This window comes from Schistocerca gregaria, chromosome 3, assembly GCF_023897955.1.
Source record: "Schistocerca gregaria isolate iqSchGreg1 chromosome 3, iqSchGreg1.2, whole genome shotgun sequence".
NCBI classification, from domain to species: domain Eukaryota; kingdom Metazoa; phylum Arthropoda; class Insecta; order Orthoptera; family Acrididae; genus Schistocerca; species Schistocerca gregaria.
The window spans coordinates 581,774,060-581,795,572 of record NC_064922.1 but is presented as its reverse complement, the minus strand read 5'-3'; the positions used below and the strand labels follow the sequence as shown (position 1 = coordinate 581,795,572).

General features: G+C 39.5%; 1 protein-coding gene across 1 annotated transcript in view; it reads left to right on the top strand.

Moving 5' to 3' along the window:
* Positions 1-21,513, top strand: part of LOC126354570 (equilibrative nucleoside transporter 4) — a 173,037-nt gene that overhangs the window by 125,350 nt on the left and 26,174 nt on the right. Inside the window, exon 8 of the mRNA XM_050004315.1 lies at positions 8,156-8,396. Within this exon, the coding sequence (XP_049860272.1) occupies positions 8,156-8,396 (241 nt within the window). The remainder of the gene's footprint in view (positions 1-8,155; positions 8,397-21,513) is intronic.

The window sequence follows — 21,513 nt, the reverse complement described above, 5'->3', positions numbered from 1 at the left end:
AGGGAAATCAGTAAAGCGAAAGAAAGTGTTGTTGTTAGGTAGTTTCCATGGAAGAGGTGTTGGCCAACTTTTGCAGATGAACTAGGATCAGAATACCAGGTCACCAATTTTTTTTAAACCTAGTGCTGGTCTGGAGCAGGTGACAGAGGATTTAGGATCACTTTGCAAAGATTTCACTAAGGAAGACACTGTGGTTATAGTGGGTGGGGCAGGTAACACAGTATTGACAGATATCCTGGGTACAGTATAGAGTGTGACCTGGCAAAGATTGCATCAGCATTGAAGCATACTAGTGTTATGTTTGTATGTGTTCTTGGGCACCATGACCAACCTCATTTGAACTCTTCTGTCAAAAGAGTTAGTTTGGAGCTGGAATGGCTGCTTATTGGGTGCAGGGTCACACATTGGTGTGGTTCCTGTTGATTCTCTCAGTAGGTGGGATTATACTAGGCATGGCCTTCACCTCAAGAGGAAGGGGAAGGGTAAATTGGCTGGGGAAATAGGAGAAAAGTTAAAGGGGGAAGGCACTATCATGAGTGGTAAAATACCAGTGGTTATAGGATTCAGAAAAGACCCTTTTTTAGGGTAGGGAGGACAGAAAGAAAGGAAATTTTAAGAGAGGTTAGAACTGAGACAAAGAAAGAAATCAAAAAACATAATTCCACCTTATTACATCGGCATAAACAGCTATTGGCTAAGAATTTTCAACAGTCTGCAATTTTAACTCAATTAATGTGAAATGTCAGCTATCTTTATTGCATCAAAATATCCGAGGACTGAGAAATAAAATTAATGAATTAACTATCTGCATAGATGAATTAGAGTCTTCAAACCCAGCTGACATAATCTGCCTCTCTGAGCATCATGTGACCACTGGTATAGAACTTTTAAGTGTTACAGGGTTTACGTTAGCATCTCACTTTTGCTCACAAACAGCCATTGATAATATCTTTATAGAAAAGTCCAATGAACAAAATTATATTACAAAACCAATAGTCAATGGCCTCTCAGACCATGACATGCAGTTCCTACTGTTAAATGTTAATACTGAACAGGATATAAAATCTGTTAAATCTGAGCTCAAGAGGGTAATCAATAAGCCAAATATTGATTATTTTAGGACACTCCTCAGAGACATTCACTGGACTAATGTTTACAGTGTTCATGGCATGCATGAAAAATATAACACTTTTGCTAATAAAGTGCTTACCTTATTTGAACACTGTTTTTCCTCAAAACTAACCAAGGTTAGAGCAAAGTCTACAAAGAAGCCATGGATTACTCAAGGAATAGGGGTACCTTGTAAAACAAAAAGAAAACTATAACTGTCAATCTGAAACAGTTCTGATGTTGATGCTCTAGCACATTACAAGAAATACTTCAAAATATTACAGACTGTAATACAAACATCAAAGCAAATATATCACAAGGAAAAGATAGTCAAATCAGATAACAAAATAAAGACAGTATGGGATACAGTGAAGGAGGAGACTGGTAGAACAAGACATGAAGATGGACAAATAGCATTAAGAGTAAATGATACATTGGTGATAGATGTGTATAGTGTTGCAGAAGTTTTTAACAAACATTTTATAGCTGTTAATGAAAAGATGGGATTGTCAGGTTCTGTAGATGCTGCTATGGAATACCTCAGACCAGACATTTCAAGTAACTTCCATAATACGAATTTGACCCTCACTAACCCAACAGAAATAATGTCCATCATAAAATCTTTAAAATCAAAAACATCTAATGGCCATATGAAATATCAACAAAGTTAATTAAAGATTGTGATTCTGAGTTAAGTAACATATTAAGCTATCTGTGTAACCAGTCGTTTATCAGTGGAATATTTCCTGAATGGTTGAATTATGCTGAAGTCAAGCTACTGTTTAAGATGGGAGATAAAGAAATACCATCAAATTTCTTTCCAATTTCACTTTTGCCAGTATTCTCAAAAATTTTAGAAAAAGTAATCTACAATCGGATTTATAATAGAGGGAAACAGCATAGAGGGAAACATTCCACGTGGGAAATATATATGTAGGTGATGTGACTTACCAAACAAACGCGCTGGCAGGTCGATAGACCCTCTCCCTTAAAACACACATTGTTTCATCTTTCCTTCTCCTTCCCTATTTCCTGACAAAGCAACCGCCGGTTGCGAAATCTCGAAATTTTGTTTGTGTGTTTGTGTGTTATTTTATTGTGCCTGTCTACTGGCGCTTTCCCGCTTGGTAAGTATTGGAATCTTTGTTGACGTACCTTAGGGGGAAAAAAGGATAGGTGTATACTCGCACACACACACACACACACATATCCATCCATACATATACAGACACAAGCAGACATATTTAAAGGCAAAGAGATTGGGCAGAGATGTCAGTCAAGGCGGAAGTGTAGAGGCAAAGATGATGTTGAATGACAGGTGAGGTACGAGTGGCAGCAACTTGAAATTAGCGGAGATTGAGGCCTGGTGGATAACGAGAAGAGAGGATTATTGAAGGGCAAGTTCCCATCTCCAGAGTTCGGATAGGTTGGTGTTGGCGGGAAGTATCCAGATAACCCGGACGGTGTAACACTGTGCCAAGATGTGTTGGCCGTGCACCAAAGCATGTTTAGCCACACGGTGATCCTCATTACCAACAAACACTGTCTGCCTGTGTCCATTCATGCGAATGGACAGTTTGTTGCTGGTCATTCCCACATAGAAAGCATCACAGTGTAGGCAGGTCAGTTGGTAAATCACGTGGGTGCTTTCACACGTGGCTCTGCCTTTGATCGTGTACACCTTCCGGGTTACAGGACTGGAGTAGGTGGTGGTGGGAGGGTGCATAGGACAGGTTTTACACCGTGTCGGTTACAAGGGTAGGAGCCAGAGAGTGGTTTGAGGATATCATAGGGATGAACCAAGAGGTTACGAAGGTTAGGTGTATGGCGGAGAGACACTCTTGGTGGAGTGGGGAGGATTTCATGAAGGATGGATCTCATTTCGGGGCAGGATTTTAGGAAGTCATATCCCTGCTGGAGAGCCACATTCAGAGTCTGATCCAGTCCCGGGAAGTATCCTGTCACAAGTGGGGCATTTTTTGGGTTCTTCTGTGAGAAGTTCTGGGTTTGAGGGGATGAGGAAGTGGCTCTGGTTATTTGCTTCTGTACCAGGTCGGGAGGGTAGTTGCGGGATGCGAAAGCTGTTGGCAGGTTGCAAAATTAAATGTATGTAGTGAAATAAATGGCACTGAAAAAACGGAAAGTGACAGGAGATGCTGAGAACATTGAAATTAATGAAAATTTAGGCCATGTGGTTTATGAGAACCAAGCACATATTGTAATGCCATTTCCCACCTGTGGAGTTCTGAGAAACTGATGTCAGGAGGGAGAATCCAGATGCCATGTATGATGAAACAGGCACTAGGATCATGACTGTCATGTTTTAGAGCATGCTCTGCAATAGGTTATTGTGTTATTGATTAATAAAAATCACCTCAACTGTATTATTATACATTTGTTGTGGTACAACTGCTTTTGTTCATTAACATCTTCAGGTTGATGAGTAATGACATAAATGATCTGTATGTAGTTTGTAATGTCAAAGACCAAATCCAGAAACACTGATCATAAACATTCTGACACAAATATTATGAGCAGACTTGACATGCTGTTACAGTAAAATATGATGAGTGTTTTTGAACTTGATCTTTGACTTTAGCACAATTCTGCAACCTGAACATGTTCAGTGAATAAAACCAGTCAGAATGCTGTAATTGTGTAATGATGCAGCTAAGGAGATTTTTATTATTCCTCAACATTAATATCAGCTGTGGTACTCAACATGAACAAGACCAAGACCAAGGATATTGTGCCAGTATGCACCCTAGTTCTGTGTCCATTCATCATACAGTTATCTATATCATTGAGGCATGCAAGTCACCCCATCATGGCAAGATCCATGGTTCATGGGCAGAAATCATCTCCAAAGAGCTCAGCACTGTTGTAATCTCCTCCTTATGTAAACCACCAAATTCACAGTCCTTCGGCCCACCCAAGATCTTCCACAAAAAGTAAAGGTCAGATGTAATAGGTGATTTTAATAGTGACAGTCACACATGGGGCTACCTGCAAGATGACAAAAATGGCGAAGGATGTTGTATTGCGCAAAAGCTGACAATCTTTCCCCAATTCACAACAGCAAGATTTCTCCCACCTTCACTGTAAAAGACTGCAATGTGGATATAAGTCAGACTTCCTGTTTGTGAGTGACTTCATTGTGCAAGGTAAATATGTACACCAATACCACAAGATCAACACCGAGTGATCATGTGTCAGGTGATCCCAGCAGTGAAATCATGGGATGTAGCCTTCAGATACAGATACCACTTCAGAAAGGCAGACTGGGCTTAATTCTCTGCTGTGCCATATGAGAAGATTAGTACAGTTGCTCCAGTGCCTGAAATATATGAACACTTCATTGAATTAGTGAGACACCACTCTCAACTGTTCATTCCAGAGACTGAAGGACCCAGTATCTTTCAGGTACAATATAAGAAACAGTCTTTCTGCTGGAGGAATACTACAAACTCCAGGATGCACAAAAAACTCCTTGCCTCCATCTCACATGCTAAGAAGGAGCAGTAGATGAAAATGATAACAGAAGTGGTCATGTGCAGCCAACCAAATAGCACACCAACTCTTGTTAAGTGGAAAGCCAACTACAACCACAAAAATAAGAAACAACATAATCATCAAACAGCAAACCAACAAAACCCTTTGACTGTAGGTGAACTGCAACTGGCCTTGGACAAATGTAAGAGAGTAAAACAGCCAATCTCAACAATCTATGAATACAGCAGGTACATAACCTCATCCTTACAGCCACAAGATTGTTCCTGCAAGATGAACTATTGTGCCCATTCCTGCAGAATACCAAAAATTTGAAGGAGAGCAAGGTTCATAGCTACAGGCCAATCTCTCTACTGTATCTTTTTTACAAGGTGCTGGAGAGAGTACTTGTACAGATACTGATGAAACTGACCCATTCTTAATCCCACAAGAAGCTGGATTCAGAGGAAGAAAGAACTAAACCTCACAAATACCAAAACTGACTCAGCATATAGAAGATGCCTTTGGAAAGCAAGAGATTACAGGGACAGTGTTTAGAGACCTGTCAGCAGCATAAGATACACTGTTAATTATCTCCTTCTGCTTAGGAACACTGACAGCATCACGAAAGACTGTGTTTGCACCCAGACCAGATGATAATGCAGCCACAGCTCAGGGAAAAGTCTTTGAAGAGCACCAAGTGAAAGTTAGACATATTGTCCACTGACTACAAGGTACACCATCTGAAGCCAAATCCTTCTAATCTGCAGGCATGTGAATTCTACGTGAAGAACAAGGAGGCCACTAGAAGCCTATTCATTACCTGTGAAGGAACTCTGCTGGAACACTGCACAGCCCCTAAATACCTCAGGATCTATTTGGAACAAGCACTGACATAGAAGAAACATTGCATAAATACCAAGCAGAAAGCGATTGCAAGAAAAAAATGTGGTACAGGAGGTCACTAGAACAACTTGGGGCTCCAAACTAGAGACAGTAAAATATCAATCTTAGCTTTGTACTGCTCTGCGACAGAATGTGCCTTTCCAGCATACTGTCAGTCTTGCCACTTTAGAACTGTGGATGTAGCTTTTAACTGAATGTGCCACATCATGACAGGCTGTCTCCACTACATACCTATGCCTTACTGAAATAGCATTCCCAGACATATTAAGGCTTTCAGCAACCAGGAAAGAGAGGATCAAAGCTACAGCACGTGCGGCCCAACCCCTGTTCAGGAACCAAACTAAGCAAGACGACTTCAGGAGTAGTGCAGCAGGAGCCAGCACATCAAAGACTGGCTGATACCAGTTGAGAGTATGACCCCTGGCTACAAAGAAGACTGGGCCACTTGGAAGACACTCAACTGACTTGAAAGCAGTGTTGCAAGGTGTAGTTGCAACCTATGCAGATGAAGCTCAATTCTGGAGTCAGTGCTGTGTGAGAGTGGTGTTGAACGGATTACAGACTACTTCTTGCAATGCAGTCTGTGTGCAGCAATATGCACTGCCAAAGATCTGGCAAAAGCTTCAGCAGTGCACTCGCTGTGGCCAAATATTGTCCAATAAAAAATTTAATACACTTGTAATATCCCATATGATGTTGTGATTGTTTCAACTATGCTGTGGAAGTTCTGTTGGAAACCTGTACGCAGCCTTCATACAGTCATGATCTCTCCTCAAGTGATTTATATGTTTTTGGAGCCATGGAGAAAGACATTCATGGCTGTCTATTTATAAGGGGCATTCAGATGAAACCCGGTCACTGGTGTAAAGTAACGATATCAATTTTACTAACTCAAAAATTGAGTTATATACAGTACACATACTCAAAAATAGTCGCCAAAACTATTGGCACATTTACCCCATTGTGACACTAGCTGATCGATTCCATCCTTGAAGAAGCTACTAGGCTGCTGTTGGGTCCAGGCCTGTACCCAGTCTCACACTTCGTTGTCTGTTGTGAATCAATATCCACAAATAGCTTGTTTTAGAGGTCCAAACAGTGATTGATCTTATCCACAGTGATTCTGTGGTTGTCCGAGACTAAAGCATTCACTTCTGCAACCATTTCTGGTGTGATGACATGATGAGCCTGTCCAGAACAAGCAACATTTTCCAGTGACTCGCACTCCCCAAGGAATCGTTTGCACCATCCCACAACATGTGAATGTCTCAGACTGTACTCACTGTACACATCCTTCATCTGTTGATACATTTCACAGCCTCCAACTCCCTCTGCCACCAAAATCCGAATCACTCCTCGTTGGTCCTGCTTACTTGCCTGCATGTTCAGTAGTGGACAATAACTTGTGTGACAACCTTCTCTTCAGCGTGAAACCACACTGTTGCTATGCAACATTAAACGGTGCACACAAGTCAGTTCTTCTACCAATAGATGGCGCCACCATACATGCAGTTATGTGGTGCCACATTATGTGTAAGGCAAAGGTAGATGCACTGACCAGGTTTCATTTGAATGAACCTCATACTTCAGATGAAGAAGTGCACACCTGAGTTCAGTTATGGTTCCATAAACAACTGCATTGACCATCTTGTCTCACAGTGGAATAAATGTATTAACAGTTATGGTGATTACTTTTGAAATAATAAACAATTTATTTTCTTTTTTCCATCTCTCTAATTTTCATCTGACTGCCCCTTATACGTAACTTGTTGTATATTTCTGTTTTAATTATTGTGACAGGTGTAACCAAGTTACTTTATGGCTCTTCGATTTGTGAATGCTTTTGAGATAAGAAATAAAAAGTGTAAATGCTTACTAATACATGTTTCTAGCATATGACTACTGAATGCAAGCTTTTTGTGACCACAAGAAAGCCGGAAGCTTTCACTAACCACTGTTTACCTGTTTCTGTGTGGGAGGGGGCGGGGGGGAGGGGGGGGGGGAGGAGTTACAACAAAGGCCTCTAACGCTACTCGTCCACTTAGGCAAGAGCAGCATTTTAAATATAGCTTTAATAGCCTTGCATTTTATACCAATGTTTTGAAGCACAGCACTCACACCCACTTCTGTGATGTTACAATCCCCCCTTCACCCCCTTTGTAACACCAGTGTTTCTGGTCCCTGGAGGCAGACTCTAACCCTCCAAGAAATACTTGGCATCTGTCAACTAGGTATTCTTACCATACTCAAGTTTCTTTGGCCATCTAATTACTGTGCTTTCTACCACTACAAGGGTTTGGGGGACATCTACTGGTTGAGCATTATGCAGTTATTGCACTTCACCAATTCCAGTCATGGTGTTGATTCACAAATAAGCCCTTTCTTTTCTCTTATCTTTTTCTATTTGCTGTATAACATTTTACTCCATGAAATGAATTATCTAAAAGTTTGTGATTTGGTAATTTTTTTCCAGAACATTTTCTAGAAGACAAGAATGCTTTAGCTCATATTGTAAATTTCCTGGTGTAATGAGATTTTGAATATTTCTTAAGTCACAATCATTTTGCTAAGTATTATGATGTTGGAAATTCAGAACTATACTTAGTTATAGGACTAATTAAAACCTAGTGTTTAATATTTTTACTTACAGGTCCTGGCATCTATCCCATTCGACTGGTCACGCACACAGCTTATTGTTTTTGCATGGGTTCGAACAATGCTAGTCCCACTACTTCTCTTGTGTACAACTCCACGTGGAAGCCCTGTTATTTCTGGAGAAGGCTATCCAATGTTATTCTCACTGATACTGGGAGTCACAAATGGATTAGTGGGAAGTGTACCTATGATTCAGGCTCCTAGCAGAGTCTCAGAAGAACACCGTGAACTAACTGGTATGTGAAAAGTTAAAGAAAGCTTGATATATATATATATATATATATATATATATATATATATATATATATATATATATATATATATATATATATATATATAGATGTAACTATTTAGTGGTTAATTTCTTTTAAAAAATTATCAAACAATCTGCTTATAATTACAGAGTTTTAGTTATTCATAAAAAAGAATACTAGTGAAGTCTGTATAGGAAAATCCGGAAGTTATAATTGATTTTATTCCGTTTGAGTTCTTGTAATATGCTTTTATGCTCTGGCATGTACTAATTTATTGATATGCTAATATTGTGCAGCCACAATTTTCAGGTGCGCAGCAAAATGTTGTAATGGGAGGGGGGGGAGTGCAGAGGGGTTATAGAGCATGTAGATGTAGCTGCTATTCTCTGCACTCTTTCCATCATATGATATTTTCATTTTCATTTATTTATTTTGTGTTCCATAATAGATCTGGTACCAAGTCAATTGGAAGCATATAGAATGTGTCAAATGGTGCAGAGGCCAAATATAACTTACATGACAATAACAATATGTTGTTGTTGTTGTTGGTGTTGTTGTCTTCAGTCCAGAGACTGGTGTGATGCAGCTCTCCATGCTACCCTATCCTGTGCTAGCTTCTTCATCTCCAAGTACCTACTCCAACCTAAATCCTTCTGAATATGCTCAGTGTATTCATCTCTTGGTCTACCTCGATGATTTTTACCCTCCTCGCTGTCCACCAATACCAAATTGGTGATCCCTTGATGCCGCAGAACGTGTTCTACCAACCTATCCTTCTTTTAGTCAAGTTGTGCCACAAATTCCTCTTCTCCCCAATTCTATTCAGCACCTCCTCATTAGTTACACGTTCTACCCATCTAATCTTCAGCAGTCTTCTGTAGCACCACTTTTCAAAAGCTTCTATTCTCTTCTTGTCTAAACTATTTATCGTCCATGTTTCACTTCCATTCATGGCTACACTCCATACAAAAACTTTCAGAAAGGACTTCCTAACACTTATATCTATACTCAATGGTAACAAACTCCTCATCTTCAGAAAGGCTTTCCTTGGCATAGCCAGTCTACATTTTATATCCTCTATGCTTCGACCATCATCAATTATTTTGCTCCCCAAATAGCAAAACTAATCTCCTATTTTAAGTGTCTCATTTCATAACCTAATTCCCTCAGTATCACCTGATATAATTCAACTACATTCCATTATTCTCATTTTGCTTTGTTGATGTTCATCTTGTACCATCCTTTTGTTTACTGCTTGCTCAATACACAGATTGAATAACATTGGGGATAGGCCACTACCCTGTCTCACTCCCTTCCCAACCAGTGCTTCCCTTTCATGCCCCTCAACTGTTATAACTGCCATCCATACAAATTTAAATAGCCTTTCATTCCCTGTATTTGACGCCCTGTATTTGACCCCTGCCATCTTCAGTATTTGAAAGAGAGTATTCCAGTCAACATTGTGAAAAGCTTTCTCTAAGTTTACAAATAGGTTTGCCTTTCCTTACCCTATCTCCTAAAGTAAGTTGTAGGATCAGTATTGCCTCATGTGCTGACATTTCTATGGAATCTAAACACATCTTCTCCAAGGTTGTCTTCTACCAGTTTTTCCATTCGTCTGTAAAGAATTCATGTTAATGTTTTGCAGCTGTGACTTATTAAACTCATTGTTCGGTAATTTTCGCACCTGTAACACACCTGTAAAAAAAAAAAAAAAAAAAAAAAAAAAAAAAATGGAATGGTGTTTTCTCACAGGACCTTGTTTCGACTTAGCTCTTTCAGTGCTCTGTCAAACTCTTCACACAGTAACATATCTCCCATTTCATCTTCACCTACGTCCTCCTTCATCTCCATAATATTGCCCTCAAGTACATCACCCTTGTATAGACCCTCTATATACTCCTTCCACCTTTCTGCCTTCCCTTCTTTGCTTAGAACTGGTTTTCCACCTGAGCTCTTGGTATTCATATAGGGGGTTTTCTTTTCTCCTAAGGTCTCTTTAATTTTCCTGTAGGCAGTATCTGTCGTACCTCTAGTGATATATGCCTGTACGTTCTTACATTTGTCCTCTTAGCCATCCATGCTTAGCCATTTTGCACTTCCTGTCAATCTCATTTTTGAGACGTTTGTATTGCTTTTTGTGTGCTACATTTACTGCATTTTTATATTTTATTCTCTCTCATCATACATTTCTTCAATCTCTTCATCATCTGCAGAGCTAGTTGGCATATACTACTTGTACTACTGTGGTAGGCGTGGGCTTCATGTCTATCGTGGCTATATGGTATATAAATATACATCTTATATGCACAATAAATAAAAATGGAATATATGTAATTCATAGCAATTTACAATATGATGGTGTTTCTGAAGGTATATAAAAAATTATTTATCCAAGTGCAATGTTGTGTCAAAATTTCAAAAGAATTGGCAAAGAACTTTTGTAGACTTAAGCTTTTGAACAAACTAACATGAGATTTTTGCTAACATTGTAACCCGTTTATATATTATATACGTATTTATATGCCACATGGTGCTCCAGTAAGTGTATAAAAACACTTGTATTTGAATGCAATGTAGGGTGAAAATTTCAAAGCAGCCAGTGAAGAACTTTTGGAGATTTAGGATTTTGAACAAGCAAACATTTAAATCTTTATTATGAAAAGGAAAGTTGCTACTCACCATATAGCGGAGATGCTGAGTCACAGATAGGCACAACAAAACACTCTCACAATTAAAGCTTTTGGCCATTAAGGCCATTGTCAACGACAGATGGGACACACACACACACACACACACACACACACACACACACACACACACACACACACACACACACACACACGCACTCGCACTCGCTCTCTCTCTCTGTCTCTCTCTCTCTCTCTCTCTCTCTCTCGCTCTCTCTCTCTCTCTCTCTCTATCTCTCTCTCTCTCTCTCTCTCTCTGTCTGTCTCTCTAATACAAATGCAAAATGCACACATAACTGCAATCTCAGGCAACTGAAACCGCAGTGCCGTCTACTGTTGACAAAGGCCTTAACGGCCGAAAGCTTTATTTGTGAAAGTCTTTTTGTTCTGTCTGTCTGTGACTCAGCATATCCGCTATATGGCAACAACTTTCGTTTTCATAATATTGACACATTTATATCTTATATAAAAAATATGCAAATGTTCATTTGTTCAAACTCTTAAATCCCCAAAGTTCTTCACCGATTACTTTCAAATTTTGACACACTGTTGCATGTAAATACGTGCACGGCTTTGTACATCTATGCATGTGAATATGTGCATTGTTTTTTTATACTTGTTTTATATCGCATGTAATCTACGTAAATAAAAATGTAAATGTTCATTTGTTCAAAATCATATATCACTAAAGGTTTCTAATTGCTTTGAAATTTTGACATAACATTGCATTCAAATATACAAGTGTTTTTGGATACCAATTTTTAAATCATGTAATATATAACCACATACATAATATATAAAGGGGAAAAGTTATGACCAAAATCTCAAAAAGTTCTCCACCAATATACTTAAAACTTTTACGCATTACTCTAATGAACATCCATATGGACATAGGATATATAAAAGGAGAAACATTGGTACCAAAAATTTAAAAAGTACTCAGTCTATTTATTTCAGATTTTTAGAGATTACTAATAAATGCTTGGACACACACAAGTGAAATATTGTTAGCAAACAGTATAGTTACATTTGTGGCTAATCGGATTATGATTACAATATTGCTACAGAATCTGAATTTACAATATCAAAAAATACGGTTCAGTATCACAGAGATAGGGGAGGACATGGACAGAGGGGTGGGTGGAAATGGACATAAAAAGAGGAAAGCTGGGGATGGACAGAGGGAAGGGCAGGAGGAGATGGAGAGAGGAGGAAGGAGGAGATGAACAGGTAAAGGGGTATGACATCATGGACAGAAATAGTGGAAGAGAAAGAAGCCTGGAGGATATGAAGTGTTCATGCAGTAAAAGTACCACATGAGGTGTCATGTTGTAATTTACTACTTCTTTGCTACTAATTTTATTTACAAAATATTTTACATACAGTATGCACATATATGAAGGGAGACCCAAAAGTAGTGGTAATTGGGCTGCAGTGAGGAAGGAGAGGGGGGCGGGGGGGAACCCATTGTGCAACCAGGTATCCATTATGGTCATGCCACTTGACTCAGTGTGGAAAGTTGTGTCACTGTGAGAGCAACACGCGGCTGTGAAATTTTGTTTTGTGTTGGGGAAATCAGCCACAGAAAGTATTGTAATGCTTAAGACTGCTTATGGGGATGCTGCCCTAAGGAAAACCAGAGTCCACGAGTGGTTTTCATGTTTTAAAAATGGAGAAATGTCAATTGAAGACCAACCTTATTCAGTATGCACCTCAATATCAAGAATGATAAAAAAAATTGACAAAATCAATGCGCTTGTTCGTGAAGACAGTCGCCAAACCATTTATCAACACTGTGAGATGTCTGAAATATTATGCAGTTCAATTCTGTGGATTTTATCTGAAGATTTGCACATGAGAAGTGTTTCAGCCAAATTTGTCCCTCACCTTCTCACAGACAAGCAAAGGGAGCATAAACTTCAGGCGTGTTTTGAGCTTCAAAATCAGCTCAAAGAGAACCCTGAATTTTTTTTCCAGGGTGATTACTGGTGATGAATCGTGGTGCCATGGATATGACTCAAGCCAGTGGAAGACAAGTGGCTCTCCTCGTTCCAAAGAAGCTCGCCAAGTGAAGTCAAGCATCAATGCTCATTTGTTTCTTCGATTGCAGAGGTCTTGTGCATGTGGAGTTCATTCCCCCGGGTCAAACTGTCAACCAGGAGTTCTACTTGGAGGTTTTGAAATGACTGAGGGAAAGTATCCAGAAGGAAAGGGCAGATTTTGGCACACAGGCAACTGGTTCATCCATCATGACAACATCCCAGCCCACACAGCCCCCTCTATAAAGCAGTTTTTGACCATAAACAGCACCCAGACTTAAAAGGAACATGAAAGAAAGCGTTTGCCACTGTAGAGGAGGTAAAACAAAAATCACTGGAAGGCATAAAGAACATCCCAATAAGTGAATTTTTGAACAATGGAAGGATCGTTTGAAGAAATACATTGTGGTCAATGGAGAATACTCTAAAGGTGATAAAACTTTGGTGTAAAAATATTGAGAAATAAAGATATTATGATGAATTTCCCACATTTTTGGGTCACCCTGCGTACCACTGAATGTAAGTGCAAAATTATATCATTGTATGATACATATTTCAAGAGGTTTAACATCATAAGCAATGAGATGCATGGAAAACTGCCGCATCATTGCATGGCTTATAAATTTGTAACTTCATTGTTCTTAACTCCATTCCAACACATTTTGCAGATGATATCAAGATATGCCACTGAATATACCTACAAAATTATATCATTGTATGACACACAGTTCAGGAGATATGACATCATAAACATTAAGCACAAGGCCAGACACTATGTGGTATGAACATAGACTAACAGCTATAAATACATATCTGGGCAGTGCTGGGTTTCTCTACTAGAAAGCTGAAAGACATTGAGAGGTGTAGGATGAGATGGGGAGATAGGAGGTGGGGGAGAAGATGGGCACAGAAAGGGGACCAGAAGGGGGGAGGAGGTGATAGACAAAGAGAGGGGGCAGAAGAAGATGGAGAGGGAGGGAGGAGGAGAAGATGAACAGAGAAAGGGGAAGGAGCTGATGGACAGAGAGGCAGATGGAAGAGATGGGGGAGAGGAGGGAGGGCAAGATGTACAGAGAAAAGTGCTCCGAGATGATGGACAGAGACTGGGGGGGATTAAGACATCTATCCAATTCCCATACATATTAGAAATATGTGTTTTCTCTTTTATTTCTTTTCTATTTAACCAGAATGAGCCACAGAAGCACATGGCTGGGAACAGGTAGGAAATAAATAAAGAAGCAATAAATTCATATATCGTTTTAACAGCTTTTACAGAAAGTGATGCCAGGCTACGCATTTCAACTGATACGTCAAACTATGCACATCTACATTTGTGGTACACACACTGTGTGGCAAAGGGCATGTAATGTACTAAAATACACCTCCACCTTTTCATTTTTAATCTATTCCATTCAGAGATAGTGTACCAGAATCACCCTACCCTCTTACTATTGTGAACAGCAGTGATTCTACTTCATTTTCTTGAGGTGCTACATTAACTTCTAATGACAGTTTTCCAATAAGAATGATGTACCGATCCCTCAGGGAACCTAGACAATAAATAGTTCTCATACATAAGTGAAATAGGAATGGATTTGGGATCACATGTAGGAATTAAAGCTTCAGGCACTGGAGCATCTCATATGTGAATGTGTGTAAGAAATACAGTTCAAAGAAGGTGATTATCTTTTGCTAATAGGCTCCAGATTTTGTAAGAAGAATGTCGGTTTTGGAAGGAACTATTATCTCTCTACAGATGTTACTGTGTTTAGCAAGTAAACATCTCATATTTATTGTTGCAGTCTAAAACTGCACACTACCGTGTACTCTTTTTACCTGTCACTCCATCAAAAACACTTTACAGAAATACTCTTATGGAATTGATCAAGGAATTCTCCCACAATTGTCTTCTTCTATCAAAGTGCATGCATTTACTGTGTAGTTGAATTTTTCTTATAAAAGGTCATGTGCTCACTTAATGAGAACCATTGTAGCCCAGCAAGAGGATCATCATCCATTAACTCATTTCTCTTCTTGCTCTCCTACGCTCACAGATGCTAGTGGGAGGTGCCACAGACTCTCACTCTTGGTATCATTTCCTACTCAGATAAATCTTTCTCAGGAAGCAGAAATGGAAACATAGTTACACAGGTAATGTATAAGAAACGCTAACGGTGCAGTACATAATTATAAACTTCAGAAGATCCTTTCTTTCACAAACAAAGACAGCCTTTGGCATGTCTGGAGTTTAAAGGAATGTGATTAGGTGAGAGGATTCCAGTAGTTTATGTGATTTCATAGGCACTCTGATCCCTTGAGTAATGCTGTAGGGCATACACCGCAAGTTCCTGTCCATGCATACTGCCAGTTTTGCAGCTGTCATTTCTATGTTGAACGTTTTGCAATAAACACTCACCATCTTGTAAATGGCATGAATACTTCTGCAAGTTACCCTGCCTTCACTGTTGTATGTTGTGTCAGTGACAAGGGTGGAGTAGCTGATAGTGGATGAACGCATTGGGCAGATTGTACAGGAGAAACAATTACTATGGTCAGAGGCTTGTAGTAGGTATGGTTGCCTGGGAATGTCAAAGCATATGAATATGATGATGCAGGTTTTAGGAAATTAGGGGAAGATGATTATGGGTGGTTTGGGGAGTGGTGTTAACTGACATGCCTTGGTTATATAAAGACACTCTAACTCTTGAATTTGTTGGATGAAAAATCGAATGTAATAGATAGTGTTTATCTTTCATTGGTAGAGAATGTTAATTGTAATTTCTACAATATAGTGTCATCGTAAATCCAACATTTTGGTGACTCTGAGCTGATTTGTGCAACAATGACCACACCATAAGTAATGCAACAGAACTAATAAATTTTCATGACTGTTTCCTCATATAAAATTTGTTCATTGTAAGCACATTATGTTGAGTGCAGCAGGCATCACAAACACCAGTGCATTAATGGTAATTGTCATAGTCAGCTCCAGTGCCACAAAGACAACATCATTTTGACCTTAAAGTCATGTTATGGTTTGACCAGCTAGAGAGTAAGTTGGTGCTGGTTCATACTGATGTGAAGAGCACTAGATTCACCTAAGTGTTTGCCAGTCTGAATGAGCACATGGATACAGAGGTGCAAGAAATCCTTTCTGCACCACCGAGCACAGACAGGTATGGACAGTCATACACAATTTTATTCCCCAGCTATCACATTCTTACTGAAGAGCTTGGCGGCAGCACACTAACACAGCTCATTCATCACAAAAAAGTGCTAGCAGGTAATGCATTAAAAAATGACATTCTAAAGAGTGTATGGCTATTGTGTTTATATTTCGACAAATCTTGAGAGTATGCACTGGGGATCTTAATGCCTTGGCATAAGTGGCCAATTGTCCAATAAAGACTTATCCATCCACAAGTGTAGATCCTATCTTTTCCAGAGCAGGAGATCCATATAAGCACTTTATGTGCGAGCAGGTGATCTAAAAAAGCAGGAAACACAGTTTCAGGTAAAGCATCCTATACACCCTATCTGCCAATAATGTTTCATGAACTGAGATAGGCACCCACCTTCACAAACAAATATATGCTGGTATTACCACAAATTTGGCATGCAAGACATGAGAAATGAAGAAAGAAGTCAATAGTGGTGGCAACCACCTTCCAAAGAATCAGCTGTCATCTGTTTGTCACAGAAATAAAGAATAAATTACAATTCCTATAGACGAGTCAGCAAAGGAAAATACCCAATGGTTGCCAATGCTGTTGGCAACTTTTGACTGCGAAGCACAAATTGCTGCAGGCTAAAACAGTAGATGTTGATAGAGTTTCAACAATACTGATGCGGTGCCTTTGAGATGTATACAAAATCATGTTACATGATTGGTTGAGACAAATGAATGAAGCAGCCATGCCAAGCCCACTGCAACTGTCAAGGGTCTTCTGCCTATTCAGCACCTTGCCTTCTGCTTCAGAAATAGACACGTCATGTCTGGTGCAAAAGGGTCACCTAGCCAAACCTACAGTTACATAACACCAGCAATTGATTTTTATCTTTAAGCTGAGTTGATATGGCAGTTCAATGCTACTGACATACTTCATTCAATTATTGGAGAGGATTTTCTAGAATTTCTTTTGTTTTGTAGCCTCCTGCCTGACCTATGTTGCCAGCAGCTTATCGACTTGGCAAGCCACAGATATTAGTGTCATACCATGCACACAGTCACGATGATGGATTGTGAGACTATATATAATGACCTACTATGCCAGTTTCCAGGAATCACCTGCCCCTCACCTACATCAGGACCCATAAGACTTTCAGCAACACACCACAGTTTCACAATGAATTTAGCTCACATTCAAATGACACCACACCAGGTGACACCTGGACAGCTCAAGGTAGCAAGACAAGATACACTCAATTGTTTGCTTAGGGAGTCTGTCACCCATCAAACAGCAGTTCACTCCACTTTGTACCAAAGGAGGATAACGGTTGGCACCCTTGTGGCAATTATTGACAACTTCAGGCTCATTTAGTTTTAGACTGCTACAGATGAAGCCATGATTACCAATTTCAATCAGACATTTTTAGTGTCGATCTCATCCACATATCTGTAGGATATTTATTTAAAAAAACATAGTTTACACACCATTTGTATTATTTGAATTTATCCAAATGCAGTTTGGTCTTTGTATTGCAGCACAAACCTTTCAGTGATTGAAATGTGACATAACATGTGACCTACCATTCTGCAATGTATTTGTTGATGACAATCTTATCATGTTAGACAACAAGGCCTATATCTTGAGCATCCGTGACATATATTTACACAGCTTTGTAATTAATCCATCCAAATTTGTCTCCAGAGTAGCAGAAGTACAATTTATGGGCTATTCAAGTAGCAACCAAAGAATTCCCTTGGTGCATGAAAGAGTGGGCTTTGTCACCAAGTTTCCAAAGCCTTCTTCAATATTTGAGCTAAGGCAATTATTGGGCTTATTTAACATATACTGGTTGTTTGTCCACAGCCAAGGACTGATCACTGCCTTGTTGAATGACTTTCTTAGAAGTCTCTAAAACCAGGAGAGACATTATAGTGAGGCACAATTGCAATGGACATTGCCTTGACTGATCTTATGGCCACCAGCACAGAGGCAACGCTTTAATCTCATCTATCTCCACATGCACCTCTAGCCCTCTCAGTAGATGCAAATTTGGCACATCATACCTCAAACATAAGGCAGTGTTGTGATGTCTTGATTCCACATACCGATCTTTTTGTTATGGCTGAGTTTCAACATTAGGTCATGGTCTGTCCCATCCAGGAGTTAGAAGTGACAATATGTCTATGGTTGAGACAGTGTAAATTCGGTTGACAGTTGCAGAGTGCTAGGCACAGCCGTGCTGGGTTCCTGCCTCAACCAGTGACATAACATGAGTTTGTAAACGCCTCTGTCGCAATACCAGAGCTCTATAAAGGGGTACTGTTTCCATCTGCACCCACTCACCCTTCTCAGCTGAAAGGTGGCAACAGCACAGCCAATTGTCAGGGATCTTCTTACATTGTCTTGACTGCATTCAAAGAGAGTATAAAAATAGAAAATTATTGCAAAGGTTTGTCCAGAAATACAACACACGCCAGTGGAAAAAAAGTTGCTACTTAGCCACTCTTGGCATTTTCCCTTTGTCAAATTAATAATTCGAGCATATCCACAGAGATATTGTTGAACTATTTCCACAGTCAGAAGGCTGTATTCACTGTCAGATAACAGTCAAAAGCTTTTCACATTGACCAGAAGGTCTCCAGAAGGAAGATTTCATACCTCAGACCTTACTGAAAACATTGTTTTGTATATCGTTTATGTGAGTTGGTCTAGCATGCAACCAACTGCATATCAAAGCTGGCAGTTTGAGTATCTCTTATTCAAGGGACATGGAAAACTTCTAGGAATGCACAGGATTCAGACATCAGCTTAACATCTGTTAGCAAAAGTATCAATAGAGCACCAAGGCTGAATGCTTTGGTAAACTGGATACAACAGCTGCAGAGCTGATCTATGGATAAGCATTACGTCTACTTGGAAATTTTTTTTAGACTGCTTCCAATAATGATATTAAAGTAGCTGGCTTTGTACTTTGCTAACGCACAAACATCTGCAGGATTCGACCTACAGTACCCCAAGAGCATGGTGCCAGTGCCAATTCATTTTCAAGCTTTACAATCAAGTCTGTATGTGACATGATGTGACTGAGAAGTCATTGCACCTTTAAAGTCCTCATACACTGTGAAAATACACTTGGAATTGACATGAATGATTTACCTACCGCCATCTTGATTGAAGGTTAAACCATCTGTTACCATGCACATATCCACAAGGCTAAAGAGGATGGACACGACATCCACTTGTGCCATACTCTGTGGCTATGTAGATGCCAGTACCATGTGCCTCATAGTCATCAGCACCAGAATGGTTTGACATTAGGGCAGTGGTGCCTCCTGAAGGCCTACCTTCTCTCCTGAATATAGGGACACTCCCAATTATTCAGTCTCTGCTTGACACAGGTGTAGTGCTTCAAAAAATCCTGATGAAAATAAGTCAGAGCAAGGGTTTGTTTAACAAACAATACAGTATAAATTCAAATATCACAGTGGTGTCTCATACTTTCATATGACTTAAGAATTTGTACTTGGCACCCTATTACAAAAAGCAATCACAGATTACCATAAATCCAGAACACGCCTTTCCTGCGAGCTCAACACAATGTCATGGTACCCATGGAACACATAATCTTTACAGAAGCAAGCAGCAAATTTTGTTCACAAAAATACATTGCTGTGAAGACCTTTTGTATCACACAGGTGTTTAAACAGAACTGTAGAAGACACAAATGCATACGAAAATTCACTTTGCTAATTTACAACAATATTATGCAACATTACGCTCCTGCTCACTATGTAAATGAGAACTGAGTCAAAATTTTAGTTCAGAAATATTAATTGCTTGCAGATCCACATATTAATATTGTGATTCTTGGAAAACGATAAATTGAATTTTTGTGTAGTGAAACATTACTGAAATATTTTGTTATTTATTTGGCTGGATCAGTCATTCTGCTACTTGCACTAATGGTAGCACTTTAGAATTCGTAAGTGATTCCTTCTGCTGATTTCATGTGATTTCTTACAACCACTCTCTACAATGATCAACATTTCCTTTCTGTTAGTAGATGCAGTCTGCTTGTTTGTGGTTAATTCACATTTGTATTTCACAATCACATCACCAACAGTCGACTAGGGCAGCTTCCGAATGTTGAAATGTACCTGATAGACTCAGATGACATCCAGTGACTAGTCAATGTTTGAAGTCCATGAGCTCTGCAGACTGGCCATTCTCCTGTTACTGCTTCTCTGCTGACAACACAATATTCCCCCCCTCCTTTTATACTGGTAGGTCCACCTCTTGTGGCATCTAGTGGTCAATTCCACTTTACATGGGGGTATCCGATAATTTTGGTCAGATGTTATGTAATAAAATTACAGTGTATCATGTTGTTCATTAATCAGATGTGTCAAATACTACAATAAATGAATCTCATTCTGTTACTTTACAGCATTAACAAGCTGACACTACACTGTGAAAGAGAAATGAACACACATAATGTAGGCATACTTACTTGGTTTAGAGAGAAACAGTATTTCGAGACCAAATCGATCTCTGCTTCTTGATTCACCTTTGAAAGTTCACTTACAGACAAACTAAACTTTGGAGAGGTATCAAAATCCTATCACCTGCTCTTATATGAGATTTACACTAATGGCCTGGTTATGTACCTGATAGTGCTGGCTACGTTCACAGCATGCCATCATCCTCTCTCCATGGTCTGCCAGCTGTGCCAGTCCCCCAGTGCCCCACACAAATGATCATCATCTCTATTAGCTACCTGGTGCCAGCACTTGTGATGTCTTTCATCATTACACATTCAGTGATTGACACACCTTTAGTCCTTACTAGCACCTCTGTTAAATGTTAATCTTCATAGTGGAGTTATTGTGGGATTTGTTCTTACTTTCTTTCCCTGTCAGCAATATTCTTCACTGTTTTTCTTCCATCTCCACTCAGTTCCATTACACAAGTCAGTCATGAGGGTTGAGTGGCGTCTTCACACATATATTGTGTCTTACACTTTCTGGAAACCTGATGTTCACCTACACCAATGTTCCGGAACAGACCCAGCATCCAGTACAGAACTTCCATAGAATAGAATAGCATTGCATTCTATTCTATCTATTATGGAAATTGTCTGATTCCATTCCATCTTACTGTCTCCATCCTACAACAAGCTCACCCTTCTTACTTCATACTT